Below are 18,641 nucleotides of genomic sequence, written 5' to 3'. Positions count from 1 at the left end.
TACAAAAACAAATTCCCAACAACACAGATGGCACAAACAAAAACACGACAGCACGGCACAAGCTCTCACTCATCACCACGCACTCAGGAGAAGCCTCTGAGCAGAGGATCAATCACTGCATGAGAGGGAAGAGGATAAAATGACATAAGAAAAATGAAACCAAAAGGAAAGCACGCATAAACACATGCACACGTGTAAACACACGCATACAATCATCCAAGTGTGTGTGTGTGTGTGTGTGTGTGTTTACAGCTGAGGGCCCAGTGTGGAGGACTAAAACAGCTGCAATCCAACAGCCACAGACACAACAATGAGTCATCCTGGCTGTTGTTCTCATCAAACAAGCACTAGTGGGAATTACTTGAAGACAAACACACACACACACATTTGATTTGTATTACTGTGACCATAACTGAGTCAACCTACTAGCATGACTGTAACCAGCAGCCATCTAGATCTAATTTAACAACCAGAGTGTTAGCAGTGCTTCCTGTTCAGAATGGGTCAGAATATTTAGATATGAGTTTCATGCCAGTTATTTCCAATAAAATTGCAGCACTAGGTGAATTTATTTGTAGTGGTAAATTAAAGCCATGTGAAGTTTTCATGACGAGTTCAACTTTGGTGAACTTTAGACAGTGCTGAATTTCAACAGAACAGAGAGTAGTGTAAAAACTGTTCAACAGAGGAGCAATGGTTTACAAACAGTTATGAGAGGGGAGTTAATGGGAGATATACATCTTTTGAATAAACCATGTGCACTTATTGTCCCATCAGGCTAAGAAGCTAACAGGTATGCTAACTGACCATTAGCAAGATTGCGGGCTCGGAGAAGACCCATTTATTCTGCGTACTTGTATCTCTATCTTGCTTGCTCCAAGTGTTGTTTTGTCAGAAAATCATTTAAGAAACAAAGAGGAGCTTGCTGTTGAAAAATCCCCACCAGCATGTGTAACATCTTTAGTAAAGCCAAGGCAAAGAAATTCAGAGCAACATCAAGTACAGGAAGATTAAAAGAAAGCAATAGGGAAACGCCGTCACCGGCACATCAATAGGCAAATGGATTTTCTTAATTTCCTGGTTCACAAGCACACAACATCAAGTCAGAGTTTCCCATAAACAGCAGCTTCTCTTCTCTGCAGTAAAGAGAGGAAACAGCCCTTAAGTGCAGGATCTGGCTTCCACCTCATCATCTCTGCTGTAAGTTGCAAAATGAAAAAAGCAGAGAGGCCTTCAGAGGTGGAGGACTCATGTAATATGCATAGCCACTGGTTCTTTGAGTGTGTGTGTGTGTGTGTGTGTGTGTGTGTGTGTGCGCGCGCGTGTGCGTTTGCCAGGGTTTTCATGGCAGGATGACGGAGAAGCAGGAAGAGACAGGAGAGGAATAAAAAATAGCTGAATGTGTTTTGGGCCCTGCGCTGGTTCTTCTCTGTCTGACGGAGGTGGAAGGACTGAGTCTGTCCACCAGAACAAATATGGAAAAAGTAAAAAAAAATATAAAGTATAATTCCCACTCTTCTCCTTTCAATCTACCCCTGTTCATCTTCCTCTTCTCCTCTGTCATTTGTTGCTTGCTACCATGACACAACTCAGAAAGGTGTAGGACGCTAGGACAGTTTCAGTATGTGTATGTGTGTGTGTGTGTGTGTGTGTGTGTGTATGTCTATATATATCTGTGTTTGTTATGCAGAGGCAGAGATAATCAAAGGGTTTCTAACATTTACAGATGATAAGGAAGTTTAATGAATATTGTAAAGAAGATTATTATCACAGGAAAACTCTGTGAAACACACTGGTTTTCTTGCCTCTTTGCCTGTGATGAAGAGGGAAATATCAAAGCACAGATGCACTTTCAAAAGGCAACATTAAAGATAGATTAGAAAACTGTTGATCTCAGACGTCTATACGAGAGCTCTCTGGTAAATTAAAAGAAAATAGATGAATTGGACAGGATGAGAGTTCAGTCTTAATTACAACTCAATTCCAACTCTAATTGACTGGTGGACCAATTACTGTGGTTTTTGTGGGTAATGCATCAGTGAGTGAACAGAGCCAAGTGCTGTCGTGTTCATAATTACACCAGGCATCAGGTTTGACCAATGACCAAGCTTAACATACACAAATACATACACATGCGCAGGCTGTGATTCATATGTAGACATTAGGCCTAACTTAGCCGTTTGGGTACATTTGCAAAAATGAAAGATGCTGTAATACAGCAGCAAAACATATTAATGAATGAATCAAATTTGTTGCATGTTTGTAAATGCTTTGTCAAGTTTGCAGATGAAGTGGCTGTGCAGTGTTTCTCCAGTAAATATTAATTATTTCTGTGTAAATCTGCTTCTGTCCTGTTTAATTAATGAGATCTGCAAAACTGGAGCATAAATCCAAAGAAAATGTTCAGATTTCTGTGTCTGTGTGTGTGTGTGTGTGTGTGTGTGTGTGTGTGTGTGTGTGTGTGTGTAGGAGACAGCAATGGTGAGATATGACCAATCACATTACTGTCAACAGCAAGAGCAAAATGAGGTTCTGATTATACAAAAAGTGACACACGCACTGAACATACACACACAACACACTCTGACCAACAAGACCCTCATCTATGATTAATGTGTATTGTCAGCACGCTGTGAGTCACAGGTGAAGGGGTTAAAGTGTCAGCAGCACGCTGCATCTAAACTGGGTCACAATCTATCAGCGCACCTACGCACGCACAAAAACAGACAGAAAACATAGCAGGCGCTCATGTGTGGAAGTTAAATCGACTTTTCTCTCTCTTTCTGTGGAAGATCAGTGTGATTCGGTGGTGAACAAGTTCTCCCTTGAAAAACGTAATGATGAAACAGAATGAAATATCAGTGATCGACAGAAAACAAGCAGAAAGAGGTTTTGGGGCTCTGATTGCGATAAAGATGTGCTTATGGGAAATACTCAGCAAGGAGGAGAGGAGTTAAGAGAAGAAGGATGAAAGAAAAAAATTGGGTGGAAGATGGAGGAGTGACAGGTCAGAAAAAGAAGCATGGATTTACTATACAGACAAGTGGAAAACTGGACAGGAACGGCTACATCATGTGCCTGGAGGCAGCTGGAAGGAATTCAAAGATGGCAGAGATAATCAAACAATGTTTTGGTGTTGTTTGCTCTCTAAGAAAAGTTCCTTCGCTCAGTCTGAGACTTTTCCGAGGAGAAACTCTCAGAATACTAATGGTGACATGAATGATGTTCCAATCATCCTTCCTCACACAGTGATGAGAAAAGAACTCACAAAGTGTAATTTAATTGTTGGAGGGACACGTTCTGCTAATAAAGTCTGTTGCGCTAATCCAGCCTGATATGGAAAATGTATTCATCTGTATCGGAGAGATGATTGGCAGCTGGCACAGGTACCATATGGGCTCCGGCGGCGACAGCAGCACTGAAAAAACACAGCAGGTGCTTTGATCAAAGCAACTTCCTATTTTCATCACTATGCTTCGGAGGACATCTGCATAGCAGCTTTGCCCAAGGGAACGCTGACACAGCAGGCCAGGCTTCCTCAGCATCAGCACAATGAAACTGGATGTGAGAGTGTATTTGTGGGCGAGGGAACACACATACACAGCCATACAAACTCCCTTTCCTTTCCCCAAGCAGCCAGGGTCGAGGTAACAATACTGAAGGACTCTCTCTGATGGGGATGCAGATAAGAGGGCGCAGTTTCAGAGGGTTGTACAGGGGGAATCTTCAAAGGGAAATATTCACTGGGTACACTGTGTTGGATGAAGTTCAGCTCCAAATTAGAAACCTTTTCCAGCCAAAAGTTGGTCCACCAAGCGAACGATAACATTCTTTCGCAGGATCGTTTCAGTCGTGACTGCAAAATTTGTTCATTCGGTGCCAAGGACAGCCAGAGTGTCACGCTTTTGATTTAAATACTGTCCTGAGGCTAAAACAAAATATCTGCAGATACCACAAGAATGGTCTAGGTCTTACAAGAGGTTAGTTTGTGCCCATGAGCATCTTACCCTGCCTCTTAACACTTACAGCCATATATCAAATATTTCTCTAAATCAGTGATTGTGAAGTAAAGGACCATGGGTAACAAAATAAAGAGGGGCTGCTTGATGGTTGACAAGCTAAAAAAAAGGAATAATTTAAATATATATTCTGCTGCACAGAATATATATTATGACATATGAGTTTCCGAGACAGTTCTCTGTGATGGCACTTTGAGCTACATGCTAATGTCAACATGTTAACATGCTCACATTGACAAACGGATATACTAATGTTATGCAGGTATATTCACCATACCAGGCTTTGTATATCAACAAGGAAAATCTACATTTACACAGTTAAGTCAGCTATTACTTAGGACTTCACCAAAAAACATAATTTTAAAAACTTTTGTTAATTTGTTGTGCTTTCAACTGTTGGTTTCTTTTTAAGCTAAAACAATTTCAGTTTGATCTTGGCATTTTAGGAAAAGCACAAAAACATTTTTTGTGTTGCTGCACAAGCTATTTCTTAGATTACAGGATCCCTTGTTATTATTTTTTTTACATACTCTTCATGTGTTAAAAAAAACGTTCTGCCAAATTCAGTGCACAAAATAAAGCCAGATTTCACTTGTGGTTCCCCATTTATCAGTGAGTGCCATTCCTCTCCTTTTATCTCTCCATGTTACAATGAAAAACCGCAAGCTGCTGCTGCTGCTCCAGACGGAGCAACACAAACATCTCTGACTGTACAGGTAAGAAAAAACAGCCTGTGGTTCATATTTCTTTCAAGAGCAGAATAACAAAGCTTCAGGCGTATCCCTTTCAAGTCTTCAACCCTTGAAACTCCCAAAGAACCACTTTAAAACATTCTTTCATTCTGAACTGGAACAGCACTCACTGGCAGTCAAATCAATAAAAAGAGAAAACAACAGGCAATCAATGCGACAAATAAAACCTTCAGGATATTTTTATGTAAGCACACAATGTAAATGATCTCTATATGTTAATTTGGCTATAACCCTGCAGGAAAACAGCTGAGATTAAGCTTGTATGTGCAGTGAGTGCTTGTACACTCAGCGGAGTGTGACATGTTTTCAGGCCTGAACAGATAACTGCACTGTGAGAATCTGCATGAGCGCTGTTGCACAGTGAAACCCCGACATGGTCTTCAGCTGCTTCTGTCAACGAATGAGTCTGAGTAAAATTAACTGGAATTACCAGCAAGAATAAAGGTTAAGTTACTGTTACTCAGAGCTTGGTAGCTACATAGAAAGTTAAATGTTAAATTTGTATTTGTCTATCTGCATGTCTTCCTCTCCATTCACACCCTCCACACACACACCACACACACCGCCCGACCAAAGAGCCGTCCAATCCAATGGATCCTGACCACTAAAAAGAACAGGCCAATGAAATATGCATGACAGGAGAAAAAGCTCACCGCCTTAGCACACAGAAATGTTCCGCCTCCCCCTCTCTCCGAGCGTAAAACATTGATGGCGGCAGCGCTCGGCAGCGCAGCAGCTAACCGGCTGGATGGAGTACCAAGCTGAACCAGTGGAAGGTTGGCAAGTTCACATCTAATTCTGGACCTCACCCATGGGACCATCAGGCTGAGAAAGGGAAGAGCTGGGCACGTTTACCTCAGAAAAGACTTCTCCTGGTTCGACCCCTGCTGTGTGTATGTGTGTGTGTGGGCACTTGCAAAGTCAAAGGATTGTGTGTTTACATGTCATAACACACATCTGGAGAGGGTTTTAACCCAGTAACGTGTTTTGTTGTTGAATCCTACATGATGTAATGTAGCACACTCTGGTTTAAGTCTAACATCATCAAAAGTGAAATAGACTATTATGAACCAGGGTGTCACTACTGTGCCAAGTTATCACATAAAGTTTCAGTCGACTACCTTTATCCTTAACCATAGATCCACGACATGCCTAGCTGTTTTTAACCCTAATGTCCAATAAAATAAAACGTCTTTTCACCTATTGACACTTGATGCAGTGATATAAGCTCCATGAAAAGTAGAGGATTTTTGCATTGCACTGTATCTGATATGAAATCCATTTTGCTTTATTTAATCCTATCACCTTATAAATATAAAACAACTCTCTACTCATTAAAACGGTGACATTCCAGTCCAAGCACTGTCAAAGTTCCTTCAAATAAATGTATCCCTCCCTTCATACCTGACATTTCATTAGTTTACACTTCTGAATGACCCCACCTGACATTATGTCTTACTTCAGAAGTCTGTTTCAACAGAAAAGAATAAAAATGAACCAGGAAACTCTCAAATCATTGCTTATAGGTGATTTAAACCCTAGCCTCTTCCCTCACCTATACCTTATTCCAATCTTAATCCAAACCTTGACAGAAGTAATGAACAGCAAAATGCTGTTGTTTTGTTTGTTTGTTTGTTTTTTGTTGTCTCTTCAGTGACTTTCAGCCCTCATAAGTAGAGTAACACAACATCAAACACACACATACAGATGTTTCCTTTGCCTGTCAGAGATGCTGTAGAAAATATAGGGATCAAAACAGGCACCACTTCTGTCTGCAAAGGGAAAGTTGACAAGCAGTGTCTCGTCAGCAGTTCATTTCTCCCAATCTGCTAGAAAACAAACTTCTTCAAAAACAACACTGGTAATATGCACACCACAAAGAAAACCATTGTTCTTAATCTGCTTGTTTCAGTTTATCAGCTCACTTTGATAGCACCCTCTCAACACACACACAGTCACACACAGCCATACTTACAATGCTGGGAAAACAAACACTCTTCTGATCTGGCCTCCTCAGGGTTTTGTGGGTTCTCTGTGAAACCTCTGTCTATCTAGACAAGAGTCGACCTGGAAACGGAACAAAGGCCTGGCTCCTCACTTCGCATTGTTATTTAGCAAAGTCTGCCACAACGAAAGGCACACTGAACGGGATTAAACACACACACACACACAGACATGCACATACACACACAAAAGAGGCTCTGCTTTGGCACAAACTCCTTCTCATCTTCCCAAAGCAACATTGATCTGATTCTGGAGTCAGACAGTGAAGTATGAGAGCCTGGCTGTAAGCAATAAGTACCACTTCAAACACAACATTAACCATGCCCTGTGAAAGTTTCAGCTTTACCAATAAAGATTTAACCTGCCCAATGAATTCAGCCTCTAATTACGTTTGGTTAAATGCCACATGCAGGGATTTAAATTAGCTACTCAATATTCTCAAGGATAGAGGCTCTGTAATTGCTGCTGACGCTAAATAAATGAGAGAGGGGGGAAAAAACAATTAAGGGTTTGTGGATCAGTTGATCTGAAGAACAGAGTGTGCAGATGAAGTGGCTTGAGACTTACTAAATCAAATGGTATTAGAAGTGCTAGAAAAGCTTCGGAAGAGGTAGAAAATGCCAGAAACATAGAGAATAAAGAGCTCAATAAGGCTGTTATTAGGCACAGTGGTTCTTTAAAGGTGCAATATGTATGTTTGTGCTATTGCTACATAGCCAGTATTAGCATTAATGGCTGTTTACTAGCTTCAGCTATTGTTGCAAGACAAGAGGTTAGAGTACACCCTCTGGTTAGCATGCTAATTTCAGCACTCGCAATGTTTCTTCTACGCTGGAAAGTAACAGCCGTTAATGCTAACATTGGCTATGTAGCAATAGCAAAAACATATAAACAGCACCTTTAGGCTCAGTGCTAACATCAGCATGCTAACATGCTCACAATGACAACGTTAACATGTAGATGTTAAACAGACACAATGTTTACCATGTTCACCATTTTAGTTTAAAGTGTTAGCATGATAATATTTGCTAATTAGCACTAAACACAAAGTACAGCTGAGGCTGATGAGAATGTCACTATCTTTGCAGGAATTTATTGCTCATTTTGAATTTTAGAAAATAATTTATTTGCACACAATATTATGTCTTATTTCCCTAAACAGTTCAGGAAAGCACAATAAGAACCAGCTTATGTAGCATCACAATGGTAAGTGTGAAGGTGCAACAAGTATAAGGAAATATGTTGCTATAACTAAAGCACACATGAACCATATCCTCTCACATAACAACAGCAAAATGCTTCACATTTGTACCAACTGCCATTAAAATGGTCCAATGCACAAGGCAAGAGTGTGAAGGCCAGTACTGAGCAGTGACATGAGCCGTGCTGTATTATGGGTTTTTAAAGCCCAAGCGCTGACAAGACCGCACTTTGTTTACGAGACTACTTCTCTGTTTGAGTGAAAGCGGCAGCCTGATAAGCCACATGTAGCCCTGAACCAATGACCTGTGTTAAGGAGGCGTAATTGTCTTTTTACAGCAGGCTCTAAATCTATCCTCTCCTTCCCTTCGCCAATTCACCCCTACAAGTGCCCTGCCGACTCTGGTTGCCTAGCAGCAACTGTATTCGAGCTGTTTCTTTTGTTTTTTGTTTTTTGTTTTTTTGACTGATGGGTAACAAAGTCAGCTCCTCTTCCACAGTCCTGGTAATAGGCAGCGCTATCAGTGCTTGATGCACAGTGGCTGTAATGGTGAAAGATGGGGTAGTGGAGGATGTCTTATACTCAAGAGGCACATAGAGAATGCAGGATGCTGAAATGATGAATTCTTAACTGATGCAGGACTTCACAAATTCAAAAGTTCACCTTTTATTTGCCATTACTATCTATTTGTGTGAAGGAGTGTGTGCAAGCTGCTGTGTCTTTGTGTGTATTCACATATGTACCAACCTGCAGCCATCTGCATGTATCCAGCCAGGGTGCAGATCCTCCTCTCACATCCTCCACTGGGCAGGAATATGGTGATGATGGCCAACAGGGAGCTGACAGCCAGCAGAGCACAGCCGCCTGAACACAGCACCGCACTGGTCTAAAGAACACAAAACACACACACACACACACAAAGAACAATTTAATTTTAGCTCCAGTGAAAGTAGACCGAAAACCACGCTGATTGACAAGTGGGAGAAAATTCCTCCTCTGTGGACAGCTGCTTGTTCTGTCATGTAGACACAGACAAATGCAATGTATTTACCTTCCTGTGTTAAAGCGTTATGATTCATTGCTTCACTTGTTAATACTCCTCAAAACCAAATGTCTGTGTTTTGGTCAGGTCAGATTGTATAATCTCACAGTCAATCCTCCTAACAGGTTAATGGCTCTCTCAGCTGGAAAACAGCACTCCATGGCCAGACAACAGGGCACTGTCCCTTTTCATTACATCTTCACTTAATCATACACACATGCTGCAAGAGGAGGGATTTACTCATACACAAATGATTCATTCACAATTCTTCTGTTTGTGTAAATGTGTCTATGCTGGTAAAAATCACACAAGCAGGCAGCATATTTAATTCTCCAGCTGAGAGGGAGTTGGGTTCTTTGTGCAATGTCCTGTCAGAGTTTGACTGGATTTTCATTCTAATCAATGTGCTGAACTGCCCTCTAGCTCTGCTCGTGCAGAGACTCCTGGGAAAGTGTGCATTCCTGGACAAGTGGCAGCTGAGTAAGGCCTGAGAGAGAGTGTGTCTCGGCGTGGGTGTGCAAGTGTGTTTCCCACAACCTGTGTGCCTTTGTGGTGCTGTTTGATCTGCATAGTCATCTCAAACCGGCTCTCCAGCTTCAATAAAGCTGCCACACATCACATCCTCCTCAACACATTTTAAAATGTGTCCGACTTGGACAAGTGCAACACACTAACGCAGTCAGAAAACAGCGCCACATTAGTGATTAGCATGCAGGCGGGGGCGATCGGAGAGAAATGTCTGACATGCACGAGGGAATTACAGCCCTAAAACACGTGTCATTATGCATGTCCCTGATGTGACTGATGTGAATGGAGGGAGGATGAAAGCAGAGCGATTTCCATGCCTGACAGAAGATTTAATTCGCTTGTTCTGGGTGTTTGGCAGAGAGGGGCGCCAGGAAATATTGAAGTGTCGTGATGTTGGTGGCAATGACAATGATTATTCTTTTGACCTTTATTTGTCCAGGTTTGCTGAGCGTGTGTGTTCTTCCCCATCACCCCACATACATAACAATTTACATACACTCACATCTGGGTTACAGATCAGCTCCTTGAGAACTGCTGCGATCTAAGTGCCTTGCATAAGGGCACCTTGGCCATAACAATTAAGAAAGGAAAGAACATGAGCAGAATAAGAACAACTCTTTCAGGAAATTGAGTTTTACTGCAAATCATTTTAAGAAAGACAGTAGTTTGGTTTGATTTAATTTGCGATTCAAACGTCATCATTATTCAGCACAGTGATCATTTCTTGGTACTCAGTAGAGCAGGGTCTGGTTTCCTTCATGATGGCTGCTGGGATAGTTACAAATGCAAGCCTCAATATTAGCCAAGAGACAGAAACACACACCAAGAAATTCCGTCTGTAACATCATTAATATTTCTGTATTTTACCAGTCTTAACACATAATGTATCTCTGTTGACTCCAGTGATAGCAATGTCAGTCAGTCCACTGCTTAGACTGGAGTATCTCAACAGCTATGAGATGGACTGTCATGAAATTTTGTACAGACATCGTGGTCCCCAGAGGATAAATCCTACTGACTTTTGTAATCCAGGCCAGGTTTATGATTAAATACCTAGTATAGCTTAGACTCGTAGTCTGCCCTACTTCCACAGTGAGTACAGGAACCTCTTCTCTAGGGAGGTTGTGTTGCCCAGGTCTTACCAGTGTTTGCTCACATCTGCATTTTTTCCTGTATCCACAGTCCTCATATATGTTTTCACTCTGTTTACCTAATTTTGTCATTCTGTTTCTCCATAGTGCAGCTATGTTAATAGCTATATAAGTCTCAGCTGGACAAAAATTGGATAATGTGATATTTCCAGCAGCTACAATGGAGTTTGAGAAGAGAGTGTGTTTAAATAATCAAAAAGATTATTCAAAGAGAGAGAGAATTTTATGTCTTTGTGTCAGTTCCAAAAAAAGACACTGTGGTAGAAAAAGCTAATTTCTAATTGTATTTTTTGACACTAAAATAACCAATACAGTACCAATAACAATACTCACTTTTCTTGTTTTGAACCTGGGCGACTACAAGAAGACAGAGACAATGTGGGGGCACACTTTAAGATACAGGAAAGCCATTAACTTCTGTGGTCTTTGTTCTTCTTTCTCTCTCACTGGAATGATATTCATGTATGCAGAGGAATGTCTCCTTTTTCTGCGCCGCTTGATCTTGGCGTGCCTCGTGGGCTCCTGGTGTGCAGCCTACCTCCCACCCTGCTGTTCTCAATTCACTGCAGCACATTAAAGGCACATCATGTCTCATATAGGGGAGTGGAGGTGGAAATGGGGACAGCCATGTTTGGTTCTTTAGGGTACACATTCACTAAACAGTACGAAACAGCTGAATTTAGTTCGATAATGATAATTAACATAAAAATGACAAAAACATTGCTGTAGCTGTTTGTAAATCTAAATATTTCCATATAAGCTGTAAATCCAGCTGCTATTTGTGCATTCTGTCCATTTTTCAGTCACTTAATTATCTGCGAGCAGTAATAGATTTATACACGACATTTTCTGTGTGCCATTTAAACACAGCCCAAGAGACTAATAAAGGCTATCAGAGCACTACACAGTTATTTTTACAGAAAACAACCAACATTTCAATTAATTGTGTCTTCATTAATCAGCTCCCAGCAATGTGTCTGCATTGTGAGTGTGTTTCTGATGAAATAAACTCATAATCATCACAAGTTTTACTTACAAACTATACAGAAACATTTCGGAGGCCTCTTTCCTGAACTGTACTTGCGTTGCTCTGAGCACAAGTTAATTTAGTCGAAAATGAGCCACTAACAGCGCTGGTCCTTTCAGTGATTCTTCCTAAATAGATTGTAATTATGTGTGAATAACTGGTCGCGCCACTGCAACAGCTGGAGATGGAAAGGAGAGTGGAGGGGGGTTTGAAAGAGTGGTAAATTATGGGGAGGAGAAAAAAAATGTTGTTTTTTAGCAGAAGACAGAAAGAGACAGGCAGAGTTCTTTCAATCTCATTGTCTTTCACTCTGCTGCGGTTTGAAAACTTGATTTGGAAGGTAATCCTCTCGGGATATTGTGACTTACTGAGGCACAAAGACTCAACTTTTACTACACAATATAATTAATACAGGTAACAGGCAGACTTGACCCACAACCACCATTTAATCTCACGATACTAGCAAGTGGCCCGGAGCAGCTGTTAATATAACCATACAAATGTTACAATGCTGATAAAACTGAAGGCCACAGACACTGATACACATGTAAGACTACCCAGCTCTGTCATAAAGAAACTTTATTGGTTTCCCACAATAAATGGTCCACAACCTGAGCCTGATGGAGACCAATAACCGAACCAATTCAAAAAAAAAAAACCTGCATCCAGCTGCTATGAGTAATAATGGGACAGTCTGAAGGGGACTCTTTGATTTCCAATTACATTAAGGAAGTCAGGGATTACACTGTACGGGCCAATGAAATTTCATTGTCTCCTCAATTGGGAGTTACAAGATGGAGATGGCAAGGCATGTCTCATTAAACACACTTTGCCGTTCCAAGACCAGACAGAACGGCTAAATGTTTCAGCGCAGGGCTGCGGAAAATGGAGATTTCTGCTCTTCAGAAGTGCCAGGAAGAGGAGACAGTTAATGCTCAGCACCGGCCCTTGACAGAAATAACCCCACCACTTTACAATCCAGTGCCTCGCTTTTATGGAGGACAAGAGGTGAAGCAAGAGCACTGCAGATCCACCGATAAGCAGACGTGACAAGTTTGCCATATTGCTAGACGGCTCATTCTGTGTGTGTGTGTGTGTGTGTGCGTGCGTGCATGCTTTAGTGTGTGTCCACTGTTAATGTGGACAGGTATGCCATCTGCACGCAACTGCTGTCTCATCCTCGGTGAGCTTGCCTCAGCCATCCCCTCCCTAATCAGCATTCAGCAGCATGAGAGCCCAGTGGTCACACTAAAGCATCAGCCTTGACATGTTCTGCCTCTAGAAGCCCATTAGCGCCATAACACAGCTTCCCAGAACATCTCTGAGCCACCAGAGGTGTTTCTGCTCGATCCGCCTCACACACACACACACAAGGAATCAGCTGAGATTTCGTCTGTCCATTGCTCTCTCTGTAAACTGTTTCCACTCCTCTTTATTCTCTGTCTGCTTGTCTCGTGACTTCATCATCTTTCAGAGGAATCCATCCTGATAATCCTGCCAAACACAACACTAATACAAAAATGCGACACCCCCACACCTCTAAATTAATGTGATGAATAACACATTCATCTTCCTCATTGATCCTCGTAGGGAAGAGACTGGAAGAGAGGGAGTGTTGTAAGGATAACTGCGTGTGTGTGTGTGTGTGTGTATGCATGATGGTTCTCTGAATGGCTGACGAAGCTGTGTGGACAGAGTGAATACGAGATGGAGAGGAGATGAGGGAGAGAGGGGAGCGGAGATTAATCACCTGACAAGTGGATGGAGTGTCCATTTGTGCCTCGGGGAAAGGCTGTAGATAGGATGTGACATTCAGGAGCACTTAGGACATGGGAGCACACGGACACACACACACACACAGGGATGCATGTACGAGTCACTTAATGTTAGCATACAAACACGTACATCTGACAAGCCTTCAAAATCATAGATGTTTCTCAAACTGGATTTCCTGGATCACCTGGACCTGCAGCAACACACACCCACCAACACAGCTCCTTCTGTTTTTGTGACACAAGTCTGAAGGCCTGATTAGTTTAGCATGCTAGCACACTAACATTTGCTATTTAGAACTAAAAACAAAGTTGAGGCTCATTTGTTTTGTAGTTATAAATAAAGTTAAAATTCTGGCCTGACTTTGACACTAGAGAATCACTAAAGTCTTTAGGCTCCATCCTCTGCAGACCACATGTATTTGTTCATAACTCCATAGCAATCCAGCCATTAGTTGTTGACATATTTCCAACCAACGGACCAAAAGCTACACCACTGGCAGGGCTAAAAACTATCTTCTCAATTATTGGGACCTTACTTAAAGAAATAAATCCTACCTCCTATAGGTTTTCAGTGTATTAACATGGAGAAAAGCAACCACAACCCCTTCTTCAGAAGAGCAGTTTGAAATGTTTTTGTACTTGGCTAGAAAACGTGTTTATTCTGTGTATACTTTGTGATATATTTCTGAGGCACAGTCTGATATCATTTTCTTTCTTTAATCTGCCGCTGTAATTTGTTGTTCAGGAACACAAGAGAATCCACCTCCGACTGCTATGTTTTTCCAAATAGAAAAAGACAGTTTGGTGTCCATACAAGACAGATTTACCATGCTGACAATCTTTCATCCTGCTATGTATCCTCAAAGTGGTTTGTGAGAAACACCTCACACATACTTTCACTCCCTCGCAAAGTTACAGAGGCTGACAAGCGGTGACACATCTTTTCTGATATATTTACTGTATGTGGTCTCAGTAGTGTAATGTATGAAAATCAAACTGCGGATTTCCCTCACATTTCTCACCCTGTTGCGATTGTCTCACACACAGACTCAGGTTTTGTTGCACATTCTTACACAGCATCATCAGGAAGACAAACCAAGTATATAAAACCTAGCAGCCCCTCAAAAAGACACAGTCTATGACTTGTAAACTGAAGTTTATGTTTACTTGATTCCTCTTAGCTCAAAAAGTTCCTATACTTCCACTAGTACAGCAAACTATCTCCAACTTACAAAACTTTGAATCAGATAGAATAACTCTGACTTCCTGAAATTATGTGCTTAAGGTCAAATGCCAGCTTTAATGTCATTATGTAGAGGGAGATATGAAGAATTTTTATCAAAGTAATGACATTAAAATGAATAATTTAAAAATGTAATGCTTAAATAATTTAAAACCTATGCTCTAAGGGACTGCCTTTTGAATTTCAGCACAATTTTTGAAGCCGTCTCTGAAAAAGCCAACTTTCTGTATTAATCTCACCATATGGGCTGACATACTGAAGCTATTTTGGCCTCATGTTACCTTATCCCTGATGCTTGTTCTGCCAAATGCCACACAAAGGTTATACAGTCTACAACCTGGAATAGTTTGAATATTTTTGTTGTTGTCTTCATATAACCTCAAACACAAACCACCATTCTGTTTGGGACATGGATTGTGACATTTACTTGTTTATTTACTACCACTGCTCCTTTACTGTATCAGTGTCAGATTCCCTTTTGCCCAATAAGAGCCAAGTCACACAGTAACACTAGAAAGCCCCTCACTGTCATCAGAGGGGCCATTGTTTTCTTCCAGGGACCCACACAGGACGCTCCCCACTGCAAAGTAATGCTTTAATGTGGTGTTAAGTCTTCGGTGTCGTGTTAAATGAAAACACAGTGAGAATTTCTCATACGGACAAGAGTGTTGCTTTTTTCCCCTTGACAGTTGAATGAACTTGGAGGAATGCCATGCATGAGCCTATGCAGGAAACACATCAGAGACAAGGAAACACACACACACACCTTTATACTTCACCTTGCAACGTGTGTGGTGTACGTGGTGTGCAGGGATGTTTGATCTGGATCTCGGTTTAGGGCAGGACGTTGGTTCAGAGCCACCAGAGGCTGCAGGAACGCCACCGCAACCTGTCATCTCTGTTCTCACTCCAACTTCTGTCTGGTAGACCCTATTTACCAACCAAACATTTTGTGTGTTCCTGATTTAAGAGTAATTTTAAAAAACATTTTTAGCACTGAAAGGAGAGGTAGTCCAATTAGTAGCATGTTGCTGCAGGTAATGCACCTCGTTGTGTCAGTGATGAATAATGAAAAAGTATATATTTGATGGCAGTGAGTCAGTCAGGATCCAATCAGCTTACCAACACCAGAGATGATGATTTGCATATCCCTCTATTACTGTGAGACTGGAAAATACCATACACAGCATGATGAGTGGAATATATCTCAGCAATCTGTCAGAATTATTAATCAAACCAAAATAACATGTTTATGACCCCAATTTTTGTTCAACAGTTTATTAAGTTTGTATGATATAGTCACCAAGGTAAATAAATAAAGCTTTTTTTGCAGCCATTGCTCGATTACACAGTGAAATTTCCACTACACGTAGAATTTCCTCATCAAAAGAATTAAAATATGTTAGATCAGATAAAATTATCACAGGGTCTATATGCAAATGCTGTTTAATATCTGCAATGTTGAAAATGAGACTGATCAATTTTAATTTGATTTTGTCAGATTCAGTTTAATTCAATTTAATTTGTGTCTTGTCGTCCTTTGTATTGTTTTAAAAGTTTCCTGGCACATTCGCTTACACAGACCAGTCACCTGTCACTGTAGACATAGTGAGTCAGTTCATTTGTGAAACATGATGTAATCCAAAGTAACAGGATCAACCCCGGCTTCTCTCAGCTTTGGTGTTTGGGTTGGGGTTAGCCTCTCGGGTGCAAGAGGAAACTCTTAGGAGGACTGCTGGTGGAAAGATTACATCCTTTGTGAATACAGCCCCTGGTAGAATATACCACGCTCACATGGTCCATATTCTCAAAATTATGTTGTGTTTAAACAAACTGCTTCAAAGTAACTGGCAAAGAGAAAACCTGGGATCAGGTAGTATTATTCCAAAATAGGAGTGTTGGATTGTTTTTGTGTGTCTGGGGAGATAATGAAACTGCCATCAACAGAAGGAGTCAATAGAGGCCCAATAACAAAGTTTTGCCCCTGTGTCCTAACTCTAACAGGTTAGACTGGCAGTGCCAACAGTGCTGTGGTGTAGCTGGCAGGCAGCTGCCTCCCTGCCAGGCCACTAACCGCCACCTGCACCACCTGGAGACCAAAGGGACTTTGCTCCTGAGCTCGAGGGCAATGAATAAACCCAAATTATTGTTGATCAATGAGCTGGAGATGCACTATAACCTGTCACTACGAACCTACCGCTCAGCAACTGTGTTCGCTCTGACAGCAGCTGATGCAATGTGTCCTATATACAGTAAGTGGTCATGTACTATAATTAAGTAAAATGTGAGTCTGAATGATGACAGCTAATGACTCAGCACTTGAGCCCCCAGTCAGGACTGTATGTGCAGACTGTGTAACTGTACTAATATAGGTTTTACTGTTATCATTTTCCCATTGTTCTGCAGTCTTCTCTCTGTCTCTGTCTTGCTGTGATTTTCAGCATACTTTATATTAAGTTTCTGCAATACTGCAATTTCACCTCAATTTATACCTTCTCAGCTTTTAACAAAATAAAACATGCAGCCAATAACAATAATAATACAGTAGCAGGAAGGACATGCAGAAGCATTGTCTGTGCTGGGTCGTTCATCAGTGATGTTCAAAGGTAAAAATTGCAGACTAAATGTTTCCACACCAACAAAAGAGAAAAGGAGAGCAAAGTTTACACCAGAGAGAAATTACTGGAGCTTTCTGCACAGTCAAAGCCATTATGTTCCATCATGTCTTCAATTTTCAAAAAGGACGATTAGAAAAAGATTTATTTCAATCTATGAATAGTCGTTGTGTGAATATAAACTGCCTGAGGTACCTGCCAACCTGCCAAAAAAACTTCAGTGAGGCTCTGGTCCCAGAGCTGCTAGAGAGAGACATAAACCACAGCTCTAGTTTCATATCAGCTGCGGCGCAGGAAGAGGAAATAGATGCATGCTGGTTTCATCCCAAAGGAGAATCATCTTTATGAAACCCTCAGGTAGAGCAGCACAGACAGTGACTCATATGGAAGAGACGGTTATGCAGGGCTACAGGATGCAGAGAAAGGCTTCTATTTTAGGCACATTGTGCTGACAAAAAAATACCTCCCCTTTACAACTACATGCACTGCACTGCAGCCATGCAGACCGGAAATTAAAAGCTAAAGAAACTTTAAGTAACTTCAAGTAAATTTCCTCCTTGATTCACTGATGATGAGGATGCTGATGATGAGGGCTTTTACAATGGTTACTCTTTATGGGTTAATCAAGGACTGTCTGAGAAGTGATCAAGTGTCCATCTGGCATTGCTGAGCACCACCTGCCACACACACACACACACAAACACACTGCAGCCCTACATGGCCGATTCCCACTGTTTTCCCCACAGTGCAGTGATCAGAGCAGCAGGCTTATACATAGCTGCTTCTCTCTGTCCAAAGCCAAGCGCTTGCAGAGATTCTGTAGATACGATCCCCTCTCCTGATCATTATACCTCCTCCTGCTGCCATGCACCTCCAAACCTCACAACTGAGTCATCACATACTGTCTGTGGGGCACAAAGCATCCAAACACAGTTGAAAGCTGTGATACAAAAGCCTTTTCTCCTGCTTCTTCTTTCTTCTTACTTCTCTCTACCCTCAATTAAATCGTAGTTGATGTCCCGGAGAGGAGGGAGAGGGAGGAGGGGGTGTGTAGGTCGAGGTGAGAAAACCGCATCTAACCAGAAACTTCTTAATACCACTCGTTCATAATAGATCACAAAAGCAGATCAGATCAGACAGGAGGATCAAATAGCGGGTTTGAAATGTATGGGATCCCTCACAGCCCAGTTTAATGATGACATCCTCAGAGCCGGGCCAGAGGTTTTTATTCAGCTCTTATAATAGGTTGCTGGTGGTGGGGGCTGATAGGTAGTCAAAAGAGAG

At 41.5% G+C, this 18,641-nt stretch overlaps 1 protein-coding gene across 1 annotated transcript in view; it reads right to left on the bottom strand.

Annotated features, from left to right (window-relative positions):
* The window catches only part of LOC108893797 (LHFPL tetraspan subfamily member 7 protein), a 92,010-nt gene that overhangs the window by 57,761 nt on the left and 15,608 nt on the right, over positions 1-18,641 (bottom strand). The window contains exon 2 of the mRNA XM_018692157.2: positions 8,724-8,862. Coding sequence (XP_018547673.1) covers positions 8,724-8,862 — 139 coding nt within the window. The remainder of the gene's footprint in view (positions 1-8,723; positions 8,863-18,641) is intronic.

The sequence above is a fragment of the Lates calcarifer genome, linkage group LG20, assembly GCF_001640805.2.
Source record: "Lates calcarifer isolate ASB-BC8 linkage group LG20, TLL_Latcal_v3, whole genome shotgun sequence".
Lineage (NCBI taxonomy): Eukaryota > Metazoa > Chordata > Actinopteri > Centropomidae > Lates > Lates calcarifer.
The sequence above is the reverse complement of the archived record's forward strand: the minus strand, read 5'-3'. Positions and strand labels throughout refer to the sequence as shown.